At 39.7% G+C, this 15,077-nt stretch overlaps 1 protein-coding gene across 1 annotated transcript in view; it reads right to left on the bottom strand.

Annotated features, from left to right (window-relative positions):
- Positions 1-698: 698 nt before the first annotated feature.
- calcrla (calcitonin receptor-like a) overlaps positions 699-15,077 on the bottom strand; it is a 49,861-nt gene continuing 35,482 nt past the window's right edge. Inside the window, exons 6-13 of the mRNA XM_034884861.1 lie at positions 13,157-13,248; positions 12,922-13,048; positions 10,994-11,147; positions 8,323-8,383; positions 7,954-8,020; positions 5,992-6,210; positions 3,432-3,473; positions 699-1,991 (exon numbers count right to left, since the gene is read on the bottom strand). Of these exons, the coding sequence (XP_034740752.1) occupies positions 1,770-1,991; positions 3,432-3,473; positions 5,992-6,210; positions 7,954-8,020; positions 8,323-8,383; positions 10,994-11,147; positions 12,922-13,048; positions 13,157-13,248 (984 nt within the window). The 3' untranslated portion in view covers positions 699-1,769. The remainder of the gene's footprint in view (positions 1,992-3,431; positions 3,474-5,991; positions 6,211-7,953; positions 8,021-8,322; positions 8,384-10,993; positions 11,148-12,921; positions 13,049-13,156; positions 13,249-15,077) is intronic.

The following is a 15,077-nucleotide window of genomic DNA, read 5'->3' on the forward strand; positions in this document are numbered from 1 at the left end:
TTGCCTCCAGTGGAGTCGCTCCTTGCTGGAAATGAGAACTGATGTATGTTTAAGGCACTTCCGCGTTGGCAAGGTTCGGCTTGCAACAAACAGAAGGAAGTATTACAGCCACCAATAATTCTTTCAATGGATGAGCATTTTAATAAAATTGACACCAAAGAATACAAACCTATTCTTTATCCCTCATGTTGTCCTCGGGTCAAATTGACCCGTTTTCCTATATCAATGTTCTTTTTAACTACCCAAAATAACATGATAGATTCAACACAAGGCTCTTTGGCAAGTACAATTCTCTACTTTCAGGAATTTTGGGGTGTCCATTTTATAGAATTTGAAAAAATTGAAGTGGCTTTGAACTAGTATTGAGTAAAAGTTGACATTCCAGTCTGTGATTATCCATCAACATCCATTCCTTTCATTTTTCTAAGCAATTCCTAATTTCCGCTTTTCTAACCCAAACGTTACGTTTAATTTCCTATAAATGAGGTTTATTGACCATAAATTCTAAAAATAACTTAAAAAAAAGTTAAAAGAAAGATTAAAAAAACAAAAGTGTTGATTTACAATTTTGACGGGAAGACAACAGAAGGGTTAACAGTCACACACGTGTCACCCAAACTGGCCTTGCTGGATAGTAATTCCTTCTTTTACTGTTAGCCCATTTTTAACACCGTGGTGTTTTCGGTCTGAACACCGGGTAATCCTGATATAGAGGTTATATTTAAGTCATCCCAGAGGAGTAAGGCTAAAGACAGCAGTGAATGGAATATTACACACATAAATGTTCAGAGCCAGGTCTTCCATCTTCCCCGTTACATTAGATTGTATTAGTTGGTATTGGAGTACATACTGTATGATCGCAAGATGGGTTCTCGTGATAAGATTGTGTTAACATGTTACATTACGGCCTACTATGTCATTAACAGGATGCACAGGTCACTAATGATCACACACACTCAAACATTACCATAATGACATCTCTAAAAAGAAATGCAGCTTGCAAGTTAATGGTATTCTCTAAATCATCTTCATTAACCACACACAATGAAACAAACACTGAAACAATTTAGGAATATACTGAATGTTTACATGAAGCTGGCAACAATTTTGAAAAAATGCATGTCAACTTTCAATAAATACTGTATGGTATTTATTTCATTTTCATTTAATAAACAAGAATACGTTTGGATAAATTAAGTTTAACATTTGTAGGAGATAATATAGCTTGACTATATTATTATGCACCTGTTCGCATGTATGCATCTTCGTTCCGATACTGTATTGAAAATAAAAAAATGTTATAAATGAGGCAGGCAAGGACTTCTTGGTTTGGCACTGACTATGTCAACAGAATTTACAGTGTAACCGAAAAGCTTTTTGTGCCCCAAAAGGACAGTCAAAGCGGTTTATTAACCGTTAATATTCAGCCATCTCAAAACTATTTTTGTCAGGCAGAAAGGTCACAACACTAGTTTGTATATCAGAATGCATCTTAGGTCAAGTAAAGCAGTTCAGTGTGAAATTGTAGACAAAACACAGCACAGGAACCGTTGAATTGAGTTCGCTGTACAGCTACTGTTAAAGGGTGTGTCGCTGGGACAATTTCCTTCAGTTGGGTGAGAGCCTGGGTACACCATCCTTTTCCACGCTCAGTGCTTCCGACGTATCAAAAAGAAAAAGGTGAGTTCCCCTGGCTCACGCGGCACTTTCAACCTGCTGCAGTTTTAAAGGGGGGGATTGGCGGGCAGGGCTTGGGCAGAGTGTTGTGTTCAGGCGAAGGGGCTGTCTGACTTTAGGATAGAGGCGTCGGCGTCATGGCAGCCTTTGCCGTTCATGTGTTCTGTGTGGCTGTCGATGGTGTAGCAGCCCTGTACCTCTGTGACGGAGGACGCCGTGTAGGAAGCTGAACGCAGCACATCCGAGTGGTTTACCCCGCTGTTGCCAAACTGGATCTGATACTGGTTCCAGTGTCTCCTCAGAACCGCTTGGACCTAACCAGACACAGCACATTTCACATATTAAAAGGGACTGATAATGAATCATGATTTGAGACGCAATTACACTTTATTTAAGTAAAAGTCTAAATACCTTGTATCTTTTGCACTCTTTTTGATCATGTCTTCAATACGCTTTTCTCTGGCTGTAAATTCTCACTGAAGCACTTTGCTACTATATGTAAACTATATGTTTGGATCCAAAATCTGTATACATACATGTTATACGCCTATGCCCTTATGTGTGGACATAACACTGTCCCTGTGTCTCTGAACATACGGTTCACTGAGCACAGGATTATTATACAAGGCTCTATACAAACTGTATGAGAAAGCAGTAAAGCTCCACTATGTGTTAACCCTAATTAACAGCGTAAAGAGGAGTCATTCGGTGGCCCTTGTAAGACATTTCGCTTCAGGCAAAAACAAGCCGTTTTGTTAGCAGATCAATCCCCTTTATTATTGATAGCAATTAGTGTGCAATCGATGGCTGCTTGCTGACAGTAAACACTCTTTGGTCCCCAGCAAAGCCCTGGAGGACTGAGCCTGTCAAGACCCTCTCATTCCACCTTGCTCATAAGGGTCATGCAGAGAAAATTGCTTAGTCCAGGGGTCTTCAACGCGTTTTAAGCCAAAGACCCCTTAACTGAGAGAGATGGCTTATTTATTGTATAAAATTAAGTTGCATAATAAACTGGGCCAACAATAATGTGTAGGGTGGCCTAAAGCCTGTATACATCTCATTTTAGTGCATAGAATAGAAAGCTGTTAAAATAACAATTGTTTTTATAAATCATGTTGAGTGTATCCTTAGCATTAACTAACATTAACATCCCTTAGTGCCTTCAAGTAGATTATATATTTAGTCTTTTTTCCTTTACTGTCCATATTATTCAAGTCGATTTTTTTTATTTTTTTATTTTATCATCCTGTTTATGATGTATATGTAAGTTGTGTGGGATGTCTGTAAGCTACTGGGACCTTTCGATTTCCCCTTGGTGATCAATAAAGTATCTATCTATCCATCTATATACAGTATCTATCTATCTATCTACAGTATCTATCCGTCTATATACAGTATCTATCTATCTATCTACAGTATCTATCTGTCTTTCTATCTACAATATCTATCTATCTATATACAGTATATGTCTATCTATCTAGTATCTTTGTGACTACCCTACCTACACTATAGGCCAGTTAGCCTATAATAAATTGCTTTTTTTCACACAAAAAAATGATTTATATTTGCTAATAGTGTGCTGGATTCATGTTAAGATATTTTCATTTTTGAAAAAACTGAGGGATCCTGGACCTCCTGTTGAAAACCTCTGGCCTAGTTTATCCTTGATCCCAAAGTTGAAGTGTGGATGAGTGTGTGCATTCAGGTCTAAAACAAAAACAAAAAACATTGTGAAAGGGCAAAACCCATCTTACTTCTCCGTTGAAAAAGCAGAAGATGGTGGCCACCAGCAGACCCTGAAATTCAGAAAATGAACACATGAAAATGAGAAGATAAACACCTACATATCTGGTCTTAAAGGTCCAATGACATGGTGCTCTTTGGATGCTTTCATATAGACCTTAGTGGTCCCCTAATACCATATCTGAAGTCTCTTTTATATAGACCTTAGTGGTCCCGTAATACTGTATCTGAAGTCTCTTTAATATAGACCTTAGTTGTCCCCTAGTACTGTATCTGAAGTCTCTGTTGTATAGACCTTAGAAGTCCCCTAATACTGTTTCTAAAGTCTCTTTTGACCTTAGTGGTCCCCTACTACTGTATCTGAATACTCTTTTATATAGACCTTAGTGCTCTCCTAATACCATATCTGAAGTCTCTTTCGCAAAATCCAGTCTTGGTGCAGAATTACAGCCACCAGAGCCAGTCCCACAATGAGCTTTCCTTAGTATGTGCCATTTCTGAGTCTGTAGCTTTTGGGGAGAAGAGAGGGCCAACGGCTACTTTTCGCATTTGAAAGCCATGATGTCTCTCTCTCATAGGTGGGCCAAATTCTTTGGATGGTAGAAGAAGAGAAAGGGGAGGTAACCCTGCCCCTTATGACCTCATAAGGGGAATATTCCAGGTCGGTCCATCTAAGCTTTCGTTTTCTCAAAGGCAGAGCAGGATACCCAGGGCTCGGTTTACACCTATCACCATTTCTAGGCACTGGGAGGCCAAAGGCAGGCTGGGGAACGCATATTAATGCTAATTTAAAAAAAACTGAAATGTTCATGCCACGGGACCTTTAAAAATCTACAGTTTGTAAGGAATATTTTAAAGTATGATGTGCTGCAAGGCAGAGGAACTTAAAGATCAAAGTAAATACATTCTGGGAACGGATTCAGCCTGTTGCTCAAGACGTTCTCCCTGCATTTCCCCTGCTGGGACAGCACAGGATGATCCGATAACACCTCTGCAACATCCAACTGATGAGAATTTATTCAGCTCTGAGAATTTATGCCTTCCTTCCTGCAGTTCTTCCCTTGCGCTACATCATTTTAGTTTAAAAATAATAATTCTCTGGCTTTGGAGGAGCGAGAGACTAACATGTAACCAGGTTTCATAATAAAGGATTTACATGTTACAAGGACAACAGGGCTTCATAACTAGTGCACAGGGACACTGCAGTGCAGCAGACATTAAACTTTGACTAGCATTCTATTAATATACTCTGGATGCATTTAAAAAAAGTATGACATTATGCACAGCTGTTTATGTATCTATCAAATTTAAAACGTTCTAAGAAGCTGGCGACATGGCACTCCTGTTAAACTGCCTTTACCAACTTTAAAAAGAAAGAAAAAAGAAGCTGGCGACATTCACTTAGCCCCGGCCTAAAGGAAAACACCACCGTTTGTTGAACTATTGTTATTCACCGTCTCCTCTATATTTATAGTGCATGCAATGTCTTAGTCCAGCAGCGCCGCCACTAGCTTAGCTTAGCAAAGTGAATGGAATCCTATGTTGCCGGTGAGCATGTCGTATGTACAAGTGACAAAACAACAACAAAAATAAAACCTAATAATTACTTCTTATGACCTGCTTATTCACAACGAGTACAAATAGCAATGCTGATTAAGAAAAGAAGATTGCCTAGGCAGATATTGACTAAGGACTATCTTAGGTGAAGTAGGATAGCGCCGAAGCACAGCTACTTGGGCGCAGAGATCACAATGTGTTTGCCCAGCTACTGTATATAAATGTAGACTAGAGTCCCTACTCCATATTACCGTGACTAATAAAAAATGATGACGTAAGGCTCAGACAACGTCACCTAACTCTTGGCTTGTGCCTCTACCTTTCAGAAAGTGAAAACCAAACACTGATACGGAATCACCTCTCCCTTGTCATTAGGGCAGAACCCCAAATGCTTTCAAACTGCAGAAGTGTCGTTCTTCTCCAAAACCAGGTTACTCAGTGCGCCATCTCCCCCCCCCCCCCCCCCTTTCTCCTCCACACTGTCACGTGATGACTACCACACATACGCGTTTTTAGGCATTAAATAAATTATATTTAATACTTAATCCTTGTCTCCTATATAAGTGCATTGGATTTTTTTTTTTAATTGAAACTGATCCCATTGCTACTTTTAAGACCCCGCGCTATCCCGTATTACCGTATGACCGCCCAACCCTAGTCAATAACCCTATTTCAACAAACAGTGGCGTATTCCTTTAAACACATCACACAGTCGAGATGCTGTTTTGGCTGAACTCAAACCTCTCCCACTGGCCATCGTCTAGTCTTCCGTTGCCAGACCTTCCTCCACACCAACTAGTCCACACAGCATTCAGGGTTGGTAGAAAAACAACAGAAAACTCCGATTGCACAGATAGTCTAGTTAGCTGTCTGGATTTACCCTGCAGAGATCTGAGGAGCAGGTAGCCACAGTCCTCGGAAATCATCCAGAGGTTGGAACGCCAGAACCAAGAAATGAACATCTGGCCGAAAAGGATGGACATGGAATTTCTAATTAACTAACAGTTGTCTCACCTGGTAATGCATTAGAATGTGCATGATGTAGTCGTATATTTCCGACGAGACCCGTCCCTCTGGCTTATAGGGAAGCAGGACGTACTGAATTCCCAGAAGAGGCACCAGAATGAGGGTGGCTCTCACGGCTTTCATGTAGAGACTGGACTCGGCTTGGTGGGTCACCTTCAGTTTGGTGATGAGCACTCGAACAATGTTTAGCAAAAAGAACAGATTGACCTGTGTGGGGGTTGGGAGAAGAGAGGACATCAATAAACCGGGCTATTAGTTGCTGTCAGCTGGTTAAAGAATTGCCAAGGATACGCTGGAAGTGAACACTCTTAGTAGTGCCGCTCTACTATGGAAACAAATCATAATCGCGATTATTTTGGTCAATATTGAAATCCTGTTTATTTAACACAACAAATAATTGACTTCTGGAAATTTGGAAATCATCAAACTTAAAAAAAAAAACTGTGAAAAAATAAAACAAGTCAGCAGTGAAAACAACTTGAAAAAAACTTTTCTTTTCATACATAACACAAGGCCTAATTGAGTAAGAGAAAGAGTTTACATTCAAAAGGTAATGTGCAAACTTGATTACGTACAAAATCACAATCACGGTTAAAATTGCGATTGATTGCACAGTCCTTACTCTGACAACCTTAAAAACAAGTGTGACTAGACATTTAAAGACAAAGGTAGGAAGGTCCAAACAGAATCTATTTTTTGTTTTTTATGAAAGTTACAGTTTATACATGATATCTATGACAGTCCCGATAAATAATAGTTTACATAATAGATGTTGGTACACCTGAGGGACCCGGACTTCTACCGACGGATTCACTTTGATTTGTCACATCATTTCATTCCTTAACTGTCCAGTATGAGCGGGGGTTAAAGAGGGCTCGAATGATCCGGAATGGCGTTCCAGCCCCCTCGATTAAAAAGTCAATTTCATGTCATGTTGTTTGAAATAAGGCCAAATATCCATTCCAGGGTTTCTCCTATTCACTCTCAGCAGCGCCCTGCTGTAAGTCCATGCACAAGGCAACTATCTGTGGTGAGTTAACGTCTGGTAAGACAGGATAGCAGGACAATGGCGCTGGTGAAGTCAGTTGAACAGGTGAAAACCACGTTGTTGGTAGCCTCTCGGTTACAAACAGGCTGGGTACTGAATGACATGGTAACATGCTGCAAAGCCGGCGTTTTTTTTTAGCTAAAATAGACAAAACAAAATTGGTTTAAACAGAGCGGTGAGGCTGTTTGGGTCTCATTGTTCTCTGTGAAGTAAGCTGGAAGTGATTGTGGCCTTGTGTGTTTGATGTGGATGCACTATGATGGACCACATACAAAAATTAATAATAATAAACTCTTAAAAGCTTGTCAGAGACTGTTCATAAGGTAACTTAGGAGGCAAACTGGCCTTGTGTGCTTTTTTTATTTTGGCAGGCAGTCATCATTTTGTTTTAATAACAAATCAACTCCTATCCTATCGGATCTTAGGGTTCCCCCCACCTGCCAGATCCCACTTAAACTCCTGAGTATAAGTCATTTTTAAACAAAACAAAACATCCATTTTGAGCAAAACAAAACCAAGACCCAAAACTCTGAAACCTGACCAAGGCATTGTTGAGATTTTATCACTGGACATTTAGTCCTGCGAGAGTCCTAAGGGACCCCTTTCCTGTGAAGTATGCCCGGCTCTGCTGATTAGCTGATTTCCTTGAATGCAACATGGGAACCAGTGGGTGGATCCTCAAAGGGGGAGATGCATTGATTTCACAAGATACACACAATTATGCGTGTACGTGCCCTGCTATCAGGCCCCCCACACTGTCCATTCAGAGGGAAGGCAGACTTGTTTTTTTGTTCATTGCGCAATAAAAACAGAAAATCAAGGGAAAAAAATGGAACACATGAGGTTATTATTGTTATTTGCTCTGCTGTGATTGGTGTGAGGGATAGACTAAAACTTCGTACCAAAAGGGCAGCACAGATGGGACCGTGGATGATGTAGAGTAGAGATGTTTTGGAGCTAATCCAACAGCTACAGCAGAAAAGAGAGGACAGCACAGAAACACAACAGTATCAGTGCATCACCCCGACAGCTGAACTTTGAAAGGTGCAGATAATTACACAGCAGAACATGTTAGACAACTGTGATCTGACATTGGCCAAGCTGCAGCTCACATTCTAAATGCATTTCAGGTAGGATGTTATTGTTCTTTTCATTCCATTTTTATTTATATAATCCATTATACAGTCCTATTATTATGATTGTTGGTTGGCTGTCATTTAATATATTTCACAACTTATTATAAACTAGCACTCATGCACTTGAATGCTTACTTGTCATTGTAGTAGTAACTCCGAGCAGCAGCATGTATGGAGGCAGGAATGAGAGGAAAGCCTACAAGAGGAAAAAATAAAATGTGTTAAAATAAATAAGTGTTTTATTGGCAGAAAAAGGGTCTTTTCTCTCTCAGTTAAGGGGTTGTAGGCTAAAAAAACATTGAAATCCCCTGATTTATAGTGTGATCATTGCAAAGATCTTTCCCAAACAAAAATATTTTTTCTTTAGTCTGTAGGATCAGTTTGTAGGCAGGGTCGTTTCTGCAGCGACACAATACTTGATGAAATGATGAAATGATTTTACACATATTTTGCCATTGACAAATATTGTGCCCCCCGCTGCGATTTGGATATTTGGATTTTAATTAAATTGCGATACATTTTGCAACCCTCATACAAAGCTGGTTGAATATAGTCTAATTTTCCCTTTAATTACACATGCAGCGTATGCTATAAAGTCTTGCATTCATCCTCTCTTTAAAACACAATTGGGATTAAAGACAACTGTTTTTAAGGGCTTTTTGGGCCAACAGCCCACACTAATTATTATTATTTTCTTTATTTTTTCATTACGGTCCGGCCCATGAACCAGCCCATTGAAGTGGTAGTGCTAGATCGGCGGCCCATTGTTTTTTAAATTGACACAGGGCTGGCTCAAACACTTTAGTCAAAAATATCACATAGGCTAGGTTTTTTTCTTCTTTTCTAACAGAAGCAAACCATGTAACATGTAGCTCAGCGGCCCACTGGTTGTTGTCTTAAAAACACTGGACTGGCCCAATCATGTCTTCACACAGAACCCTCTTTGGGATTTCTGCCTGTATGCAGTTTCAGCGTGCTTCTGCCTGGCTAGAACAATCATAGAGATAATGGAGAAGAAACACACAGACATAGGACTTTCAGGCAGACACTGCCAAATGTGTCAAAATGACAAACATTTTTTCGGTAGTAGCAGGACCTTCATCAGCTCCCGTGGCTGATGATGATAGTAGGGGTGTTGGGGGTGTCGGTGGCAGTGGCCTGCACAGTGAGGGGAAGATGAGGGAGTGAGGGTACAACCTACTGTAAGCAGAACTCTCCTTAAAACACCTTGCCCCTGGATAAAAACTGAGCCAAAAAACAAGTGGTGGACAAACTATTGATAACAACACTACAACAATAAAATAAGTTGGCATGCTATACTGTGTGACTGCTCTGTGTGGCGTGTCCGTTTTTATTCTGGCTCCAATGTTAACAGGTTAGAGCTTGCCTTCTGCCTGCGTGACACACACGTAGACAGGGCCAATGCCTAGTTGTCACGCGAAGCAAAGCGTTTCCAGGCAACATAGGATTCAAAGATGTTTGTATGTCATTTTGACGCAAATACATTTAATTCAATTCAATTCAATTTTATTTATAGTATCAATTCATAACAATCATTATCATTAGTATAGTATCATTAATAAAGGACTTTCTGTTGAACTTCTTTTTAAATTGTATTTCAATTGGACTAAAATAACATGGACTTCATTATCTCAGGAAAGGGAATTGAATAGGGTTGCAACAATATGCAAAATAAAACTGAAATCGTGACACTCAGCTCCATGAACCTGTGTTGTGGAGTGAGAAGGCAGAGTCACAACACAGCCCTTCCACTCCCAGAGTTATCCTTCCCGTCCAGATCCAATGGTACCACATCTTTGAACTACTATTAGTATTAATCCTTTTGGTACCTTCTTCCTGCTTGGTCATGTAAGTTTAGCTGCCACATGTTGTCTGTTGTTAGCTTTCATCCCGACTGAAGCCTTGTGACACCGGGAGTCTTTGGTGTTGGATGATCAACATTAAAATCAATCAATATCAATAAACAAGGTCTCTGTTGTATAACTGTGTTGCAAAGTGGGAAGGAATCAAGGACAAAACGATGCCATGTGGCAGAAAAAAAATATTATTTTTACTGAAGAACGTAATACAACAATATGATTTTTATTCTACGTTTGAGCAAAGAAATGAGGGGCTTGGGCTACTCAAATACGCACACATATCAGACTTGGTGAACATTGCGATCTAACATGGGTCTCAAGCTTTGGCTGGCACATTGGCACAATTAGGGCCCGCTATTAGTTTAACTGTGTTGCAAAGTGGGATGTAATCAATGACAAAACAATGCAATGTGGCAGAAAAAAAGTTGCATTACGTTTACTAACCCCGCCCCCCCTCCCAAATACAAAAAGCATTAAGCACAAAAATATTGACAATATGAAGTTGAATAACACACTATAATTTCAATGGGAAACATACATGTGTACAGACAAGGCTAGCAGCAGCGCCGTGTCAGACACGTTTCTGGTGTGCAAAGACATGGAACACACCACGCAGCTGCCACGCAACAGAAACTCCACGCTCATGCCATGAAGGAGGCCTAAGTTGGGCTAAGTGTGCGGGTGTAAGGTGGGCTGGTCTGGGCCAAAATGCCAGGGCAGATTTTTGGTCCCAGTCCGTCCCTGACTGTTTTATACTTATCTTGTACTTACAATACTGTACTGTACTCACAGCTCAGCCATAAGAAGGTATACTCAACCTGGCTTTCTCTGTTTTAAAAAACTGGAATTAAGACTCTGAATCCAGCGTTGCACCCCTTCCAAAAAAAAAGCAAAAGCCATTGACAGAGAACGTTATTCCAACTTACCCCAGCCTAAAAGATAGTACCACATCAGGTGCTGCTTCTCCGCAAACACAGCCACCACGATGAGAGTGTGCAGGTATATTCCCTCACACAGCATCCAGAAGTAATTGCAGCCAAAGAGGTACAGATGAATGAACTGGGACACTTTACAACTCGTCTGAGGAGGAAAAACACAAACATAAAGACTGAGAAATGGGGGTGTTTAACTATGCTTCTGTTATTCCTAGACAGTGAACTTTCACAGTTATGTGAAATGAATAAATTATCAATTATCTACCTATAATTTCAAATTGAATTAAAGCATGTGGTTTTAACCCCTATTTATGTTTAAATACTGAAACTAGGATCAATTTAGTTCAACTTTATTTATAGTATCAATTCATGACAAGAGTTATCTTGAGACACTTTACAGATAGAGTCCCTTCCCTCCAGAGCAAGCAACAGTGCGACAGTGGCGAGGAAAAACTCCCCTTTTAGGCAGAAACCTGGGACAGACCCGGGACCGGTTTGGGGTTAGAATGAAGAGTGGCAATAACAGTCACAAAAAATAGTAGTTTGTAGTAGTTCTTTGTATTAGTTCATGTTCATCACTAAAGAAACCTGGAACAGACCAATTATCGGTCCGTTTTTGGCAGTTTGCAGATTATCTGTATTAGGGCGAGGCAATATATCTATATTACATCGATATTTTAGATTTTGGATGTCGTAATATTCGTGATATGACGTAAGTGTTGTCTTTTCTTGGTTTTCATTGCTACCTTACAGTACAGTGATGTACTTTTCTGAACTTACCAGACTGTTCTAGCTGTTTTCTCATTTGCCTTTTCCCCACTCAGTCATTATATCTACAATACTGATGATTGTTTATCTAAAATTTAAGTGTGAAGAAATTTTGTTAAAGCATCGGCTTTCAACCCTAAAATATCGTCGCAATATTGATATTGAGTTATTTGGTCAAGAATATCATGCTATCTGATTTTCTCCCCATTGCCCAGCCCTTATCTGTATTGGCGTTTTATTTGCCCGATAGGCTCAGATAGGTCGATCTGGAATCTTGCTCCTTATGAGGTCATAAGGGCAATTTGGTCCCCTCCCCCATGAGAGAGAGACATCATGGCTTTCCAACGAGCAAAGTGGCAGTTGGTTGAGGTCACACAAACACACACACACACACACACATACACACAACCTCCTCCTCCTCAATGCCACATACCAATGAAAGCTCATTGTGGGACTGGCTCTAGTGGCTATAATTCTGCACCAAGGCTGAATTTTGGGAATGAGACTTCCGATACAGTACTAGGGACCTCTAAGGTCTATATAAAAGAGACTTCAGATACAGTATTAGGGACCTCTAAGGTCTGTTTAAAAGAGACTTCAGATACAGTGTAAGGGGACCACTAAGGCCTATATAAAAGAGACTTCAGATACAGTATTGGGGGCCCACTAAGGCCTATATAAAAGAGACTTAAGATACAGTGTAAGGGGACCACTAAGGCCTATATAAAAGAGACTTCAGATACAGTATTAGGGGCCCACTAAGGTCTATATAAAAGAGACTTCAGATACAGTATTAGGGGACCACTACGGTCTATATAAAAGAGACTTCAGATACAGTATTAGGGGACCACTACGGTCTATATAAAAGAGACTTCAGATATGGTATTAGGGGCCCACTAAGGTCTGTATAAAAGCATCCAAAGAGCACCATGTCATGGGACCTTTAAAAATGTTCCTTTTCACTCTAAATGCATCTCGGTTCCAAATATTGGATTCATTAACTAGTAACGATTGTGTCGGCCTTGAAATAGACGTATTGGTCGATCTCTAAAAGCAACCACTCAAACTTAATTTGTAGACATCTATTAAATGATTGCAAAAAATAGTTAATTAATGTATTATTAAATAAATAAATGAATACATCCACTCACTGGATTTCTCTGCACCAGTTCCTGGTTGTTTGCAACTGCAGTCAACCAAATGATGGTGATCACAGAGTTCAGAACAAAAGAGAAGAAAAGATTTTTGTGAAGTGTGATCCTCTGGCAACTTAAACTCCTGCAAAAAAGAGAGAGGGACGACATTAGAGCACATCACAGTGCTACTAGGTCATGCATTCAATAGGGCATATCTGTGTGTGAAGCATGTTCAGATGAGGCAACTCACTTAAAATGGAAGAATATCCCGAGGGAGACAAAGAGGGAGGTCAGTGACAGGCCGTGTCCTATGAGAGCTAAGTAGAAAAGATTCATTGCAGTCTGGAAGGAAAAGAGAGACACATTAGATCATCTGGATCTCCTAATTTCTACTAAATTATATTGTATTTTAGAAGATCCCATATTGTTGTCAGGGAAAACCTTGTATCTCCATATTTCATCATCTTAATTTTTTTTTTTTATAAATCAATGCTATGCATCTGTCTGGAGGATAACAAATAATTACGAGGCATTTTTCCTCTGACTTAGTCTGTGGTAAATAGCTCAATAAAATGTTTTCAAATTGGCCTTAATCCATTTCCGGAAAAACAAGGGCTTTGGATATTGATGGTTTTCAACCTAGGGCAAACATTGTATGCTCATTTTCAGGTTTCCACTTTTATTTTTTGGCTTGTACTAGAACAATTTGACATGCCTCAATGGTGAAAAAACACATTGTTGTCTCAAACTGTGTATTCACTTTCTGTCTGAAACGCTCCATTTTAACGCCTGTCTCTATAAGGCTCCCTCCTGACAAAGCCCAGTGTACTCTGATTGGTCAGCAATCATAGGCCTTCCACATCTGCACACTCAAGTCTCTGTGCTATCATTGCAGCCGGGGAATGACTATAATGGCACTGTAGTGGCACTATCTACCCATATTTAGTATAGTGTATAGTATAGTGTAGTGTGACATCACAACCGTATGGTAATCCTTTTCTGAACACAGGATGTGCACATATCTCTGTGGATTGAGCGTTTTGACACTTTAACAATATTTAAATAGATTCTCAACCTGCTTTATAGTCAGAAAAGACCCAGGAATCTCTCTTTTTACAATATGGGTACTTATTTAAATGTAAAATAGTTACTAAAGAAGAAGAAGACATACTTTATTAATCCTGCAAGGGTAAATTACCATTTTTATATGACTCTATTGTTACAGTTACACATATTACAGGCCTGAAATACACACAAATAGCCAGGACTTGTAGATGCACAAATGGAGAGATGTCAGAGAGAGGGAGCTGCCCATGGACAGGCGCCCCAAGCAGCTGTGTCCAGGCGACAAATTGGCATCTCTCCAGTACAGCCCAACCGATAAATATTGGTATCGGCATTTATAAGGGCCGATTTAAAAAAAAAACACATCTATAATGACAAATAATTGATTCTGATAAAATAATATTAAAAAAATAAAAACCGACTGTCAACCGTGTTATGAGTGTTGGCGTTGCATAGTCTTTTTTTTTTTTGTTAATGTGTTTTTGTTCAAAGGACTTTAAGTTTTATATGTTTAGTTTGTATTTTTATGCATTTCATTTATCAGAACTTTAATATATTTCGATGTTCCTCATTTTTGACAATAAAACAAATTATGATCATATTGTTTTAGTGAGAACTCCTAATTAACTACAAATAACTAATGTTAGGGAAATCTGTTTATGTTTTATTACGCGTTTCTGGATTTAAAAAAATACTGTACATAGGCCGGTATATCGGCATATCGGATTTTTAAATAACCAATATTTGTATTGGTATCAGCCTTAAAAAAACGTTTTCAGTCAGGCTCGGCTCTTCAGCTACCAGTCCACACTCTGTACTTGGTTTACACAGGGATTTGAACCGGCAACCCTCTGGTTCCCCTGCTATGTCTCTACAGACTGAGCCACTTACACCACCACTGCCTGATGTTGTTATGGCTATTCATGGTCATGAGTGAAAGTTGTAACAATTCCGACTCTTTAACCTTTTAATGGAGTGCCATCCTACTGACCAACATTTCCCACTGATCAACACTGAGGTCCATACCCAGGTACAATATACACTCACCGGCCACTTTATTAGGTACACCTGTCCAACTGCTCGTTAACACTTAATTTCTAAGCAGC

The sequence above is a fragment of the Etheostoma cragini genome, chromosome 11, assembly GCF_013103735.1.
Source record: "Etheostoma cragini isolate CJK2018 chromosome 11, CSU_Ecrag_1.0, whole genome shotgun sequence".
NCBI lineage: Eukaryota > Metazoa > Chordata > Actinopteri > Perciformes > Percidae > Etheostoma > Etheostoma cragini.